This window comes from Sinocyclocheilus rhinocerous, unplaced genomic scaffold (genome assembly GCF_001515625.1).
Source record: "Sinocyclocheilus rhinocerous isolate Xijiao unplaced genomic scaffold, SAMN03320098_v1.1 scaffold1238, whole genome shotgun sequence".
NCBI lineage: Eukaryota > Metazoa > Chordata > Actinopteri > Cypriniformes > Cyprinidae > Sinocyclocheilus > Sinocyclocheilus rhinocerous.
The window spans coordinates 1,457,887-1,463,353 of record NW_015662954.1 but is presented as its reverse complement, the minus strand read 5'-3'; the positions used below and the strand labels follow the sequence as shown (position 1 = coordinate 1,463,353).

Here is a 5,467-nt window from a genome sequence, read left to right as displayed (position 1 = left end):
GGACACCTGGAGGCATCCATTGGAGGGGGTGGGGTACTGTCAGGGTTCTCCTCTGACTTCTGTCTGTCTGTCTTGTCTTTGTTTAATGTGTCTTTGCTTGTATTTGTTTGTGTTTGAGCACATGACTCTGTCTTTATTTGTGTTGGCCATGTGCTCCTCTCATCTAGCCTCCTTGTTTCCAATTATCAGGCCATGAAGACCTCTGTTTTATATATACTTCAGTTGAGAGATTGAGATTGAGAGACTTATCTTTATTCAACCCGAGTACATGAAAGAGTTTGCGCATGCAGCAGTAGGTTACATGACCCTGACAAGTGAGTCTAATTTTATTTAGCATATTCTGTAAAAGTTCACAGCCATTGTAGCTAGATCTGCCATTTATCTGATAAGCTCCAACCACAAGTGTCAGAATCTGTAAAAAAGAAGATGCATGGTGTCATATTTAATGCTTAATGGGGTATTTGAAAAGGAAACTAGACAGAAAACAGTTGAGAGGCATTTTAGCATGATAGGTATTAGTTTCACAAGTGTGTTTGTTGGTCCCAGCTATAAAAGATCCCTGTCATGATTCAGAACTGCAGACGGTAAGTGAAACTGCATCAAATGTCTGTGTTTTGTTGGCAATTGGAGCTCAAGTGCTCGTCAATCTTTAGCTCCGACCACAGCACGCCTCCAGGAGCTCGGCTGTTTCCGGAGAGAATTGTAAAGCTGTATCTTTCTTTTATAAATATGATAAAACTAAAGACATTTTTGGAGATATGAAGGATGCAGTACTACTCTATAGGTACTCAAGATTAACATGAGTTTGGGTGAAACTGTGTGTGTTATGTCCCATTTAAATTTTCCTAGTTGATAACTGGACATGAATGGCTTCCCTAGTCGTATTTACAAGTGGGAATCTCAAACAAATTTTTGCTGAATTCACAACGTCGTATTTACTGTGATTTCAAGATGACAACATGTGACGTTCTACTTGGAGCTGTTCAAACCCTTGTACTATCAATGCCTAAGCACAGCGCAATGAATCTAAGGTGGTCAGGTTGTACAAGTTGTAGCTCTCAGAAAACTCCCAGGTCACAAGTTGTAGTTACGAGTTCTACAAGGACGTGAATGCTTTTTACAAGTTGGTATCTCGTAATCACGGTAATTACGATATTACAATACCGAGTTTCCGAGTTTGGCGAGCCATAAACTTTAAATATGGTGGAGGAGAGAAACATAGCAGTAGTACCGTAAAGTTTTATTTGTTTTTCTTATATCTACATTGCTTTCTCCCGCCATTACAGTCATGTAAATTCACGTATAAATAACCATTTAATTTATATTGAATGCAGCGAAAATACCGAAATTCAGGAATCGTCAGCCAGCTGAATATCTAGATAGCGCTGTGTATTTTTATATGGCTACCAATTAATTGGATGCTACATTTTATTCAAAACTTGTTGGATATTGACTAAATATCTTCCAATCTACATTTTGGCTTTAATAAAATTTCCCCAAGAAACAGGCAAGAATGAATACAGTAGGCTGTCCACCATGATTTCTGTGCTTTCCGGCAACAAAACACTTAAACACAACAAACTCATAATTACAACTTCAGAAGTGGGAAGTAGGAAGTTTCTGATAGCCGGTGAAGGCAGCATTACTATTTTTGTCATTCCTGCCCTTGTTAATTTGCCCTCAGGTGTGTGTCATTATCTCCCCTACTTAAGTTCCGATCTCTTTGTGTTTCATTGTTGTGTCTCATCTTTCCAAAGTTGTGTTGAACTGACTTTTTCCCTGTTGGATTTACCCTGTTTCAATTATTAAATACTGTCTGTAACCTTCCTCATCCTCTTAATGTGTACTAAAACACAGCGTTGTGACACCAGTCTTCAGTGTCACACGATCCTTCAGAAATCATTCTAATATGCTGATTTGCTGCTCAAGAAACGTTTGCTATTATTATTATCAATGTTAAAAACCATTGTGATAATGTTTTTGTGGAAACTGATACAATTTTAAGGATTTTTTTTATATGAATATATAGCCTTTATAATTTATCATATAAAAATTATAATTTTCATAATTGTCTTTATTTTCAATGGCGTTCTGTAAATGTTTATGATGGTTGTCTTCAAATATCAAATTGTCTGTTTGCAGTTTCATATCTGGTTAAAAATACCATTTCTAATTAATTTAAATCTCTACACACTATATCAATGTATATTATGTTTATTGAAAGAAGATTTAGAGGGTAAATCTACTCAACCCCCCCACCCATTTTATTTGCAAGATTCAATTGACATTTCCAGTTATCTTCTTTATCCATGGAATATATGCTGCAATCTTAATGTAAACTTCAGGTAGCTTTAGTGAATTACAGAGATCAGGGTCACCAAAGGAAGTGACACCAACTGCAGTGTCTCCACAAACCAAAGGACCTCCTGAATCCCCCTGTTAAGAAACAGATCAACACTTCAGTCACATGCTGTCATAATTCATAAATAACACTTGTTTAAACAATAAGATTTGGTGAATCAAATATTTTTTACATACATCACAGCTTCCACCATTGCCATATACACACATCATCTGTGAAGTTGAAAAGTCGTCCTTCCCCCATTTACTTTCACATTCCATATTATTCATGACTGTCACATTTGTCTCCATGAGGTGATCGCTTCTCTTGCCATTAGTTTCTAAAAGTCCCCAGCCTGCGATACTGCAAACAGAACCTGCTTCGATATCGCCTTCTTTCGCTGGTATGGATATCCACTTGATATTGTCATTCAGTTGTACTTTTTTTTCTAACTGTATTAATAATAATAATAAAAAACGCAGCACCATTAATAAAAAAATGTGATTATCTTCTATAATATACTGTCTGTTATTCTGCATGAAAGTTTAAATAAGTTTAAAATAAAATATTTCATATATTTAAAATAAGTTTAAATAAGTGCGGGTTGTCACCTTCAAAAGCAAGATGTCATTATGAAAGGATTCCATGGTGAAGTCTGGATGCTGATGGTATGAATCCACTGTGAATCGGACTGAATTCTCGCTCTTTTTTCGTAGGTCATGTGCACCTAGCACAACCGTCAGAACTGGAGAACTGATAAAAGGACAGGTTTAATTTAACAGTAACTTTTTTCACAGTCTGCTATATATTCATAAATATGTTCTGAAGTAACTTTGCAATTACACATCAACTAACTCTCATTAAAGTATTAGTAGACTGTTAGGTTAGGATTATGGTTAGTAGAACAAGTTGACATACTCGCAAAGTTACTTATTATCAATAAAATACCTGTTATCAAAATAAACTGTTATCAGATATTTAGCAGGCAGTCTACTAATAATCTAATGACTGGTTGTTGCAAAGTTACTTAGTTAATTAGTAGAATGTCTAAAGTGGACTATCAAAATAAAGTGTTATATTATCTAACATATATAATTAGCTAAGTTACTACTTGTCTTACTTGTTTCGGCAATGTGCAGCAGTCATGACAAATCTATCAGAGATGAGGAATCCACCGCACATATGATGCTCCTTTGTTTGAACAGACACCATGTAAGGTCTGGAGTGGGGTTTTGCTTCCCTGCCGTTCACTATACCCACATTCACACGAGCTGAGAGAAAAAGTGTTATTATAGTTCCTCCTTACTGTCTTACTGTATATGTGCTATAAAACTTGGTTTATTAGTTGTTTTTTTTTTATCAGTCTCACCAGTGAAGGTCAGGTGTGGCAGCAGAGAGGCCAGCAGGAGCAGAGAGATGATAGTCATCATGAAGACAATCAGTGAATCAATGAGCTTTCACTGGCTATATTAGGTATAAATATCATAATAAGGAGGGTGGAGACACTGAGCTTCCCGTAACTTGTTACTTTCAGTTTGTGGTAACAGTAACTCAGTATGGTAATCAGTAGATAGTAATATTTGATAATGTTTGTGGCTTGATGAGGCTTCGGTCGAAGGCTTCAATCGTCATACCACAAAGATTTGTGCCATTTGATTAATTTGAAGCCATTAACTTGCAAACAGTGCACAGAGCCTTGAGCTCAAAGAAGCAGCATGCAAATCTATCCATGTTATCTCTTACTGCATGAGATGAAAAGAAAGACATTAGGCTACAGTAATGTTTAGCTAATCATTAATATGAAGTGATGATAAATTAGTCTTTGGGCTGTTTTCAGCATCACTACATTGCCACCCTTCAACTCGACAGTTTGAACTAACTAAACCTCAACCGTCATGTACATGTTTTTATTTTTATTTTTTCTCTACAGTCTATACCTCTAGTCTAGAGGGCACGATGAGTGCATGTAAGCATGCTTCACACACACTGTGTCTTTTACAGAATACTGTGCGAGTGAAAGACTTACTATCATTATTCAGCTCAATTTTGTGAAAGAGTTTATGTATGCAAAAGTCATGTGACCTGTGAAAATTATTATTTTGCATATATAATATAATGCATTTCCTATATACACAGCTAACAGAATATGTTCTAATAACATTGCTAAAGTTCCTATTAAGTTATGATTTTTTTTTTTCTTTTCTTAATGTTCACCATTAATATTTTCCAAACATTATGGGAACGTTGGTTTTGAATGTTCTCTGAAACAAATAGTAACTTTTAAACCTTTTTTTTTTTTTTTTAATAAACTTGTGCTTAGGTTTCAGATTGTGGTCTTTCTTGAAATAGCATGCAGAGCAAAAGCTGAGGCAGTTTACACCCTTTAGATGGATGTAGTAACACTTCACAGCCATTGTAGCAAAATCTGCCTTTTAGCTCATAAGCTTCAACCACAAGTGTCAGACGAAAGCACTGGGCATTGAAAAGCTGTAAAAAGAGGACGCATGGTATCACATTTAACACATGTGTGTGATATGTACAAGACAAACTTGAATATACATGGGATAAAATAAGCCATTATGAGCCATCTAAGCATGATAGGTGTTATGTTTGTGGTTTTTATAAAAGTAGGGCTGCCATTACATGCAATCTGGATTACGTTATCAGATTATACAAATTAAGTACTCATAACTGGATTGCATTTTAAAATGTTCATAATCAGATTTTTTATGGATTAAATGATTACATATTATTCATAAAATGTCAGAAAATTATTCATAATTTACTGATTCTCCCTAATGCTTCTTTTTCTCTTGTAAAATTTCCTTTCCAAAAAATCTTACTGTGAGTCTTACCGTTTAGCTTTGACTATATTCACAATACACTCTTAAAAATAAAGGTGCTTCACGATGCCATAGAACAGTGATCCTCAAATCTGGCTCGCGAGATCCACTTTCCTGCAGAGTTTAGCTCCAACCCTATAATCAAACAAACCTACCTGTAGTTTTCTAATGATCCTGAAGACATTGATTAGCCAACTCAGGTGTGTTTGATTAGGGTAGAGCTAAACTGCCACTGCCATAGAGGAACCTTTTTGTCTAAATGGTTCCATTAAGAACCTTTAAC

General features: G+C 35.6%; 1 protein-coding gene across 1 annotated transcript; it reads right to left on the bottom strand.

Annotated features, from left to right (window-relative positions):
• Positions 1–2,259: 2,259 nt before the first annotated feature.
• Positions 2,260–5,213, bottom strand: LOC107728582 (granzyme B(G,H)-like). The gene is made up of 6 exons (XM_016538809.1): positions 5,197–5,213; positions 3,711–3,805; positions 3,462–3,612; positions 2,953–3,094; positions 2,539–2,793; positions 2,260–2,436 (listed from the first exon to the last, which is right to left on the bottom strand). Exons 2-6 carry the CDS (start codon positions 3,769–3,771, stop codon positions 2,278–2,280), a joined length of 768 nt encoding a protein of 255 aa, XP_016394295.1. The 5' UTR covers positions 3,772–3,805; positions 5,197–5,213; the 3' UTR covers positions 2,260–2,277.
• Between the last annotated feature and the right edge of the window lie 254 nt (positions 5,214–5,467).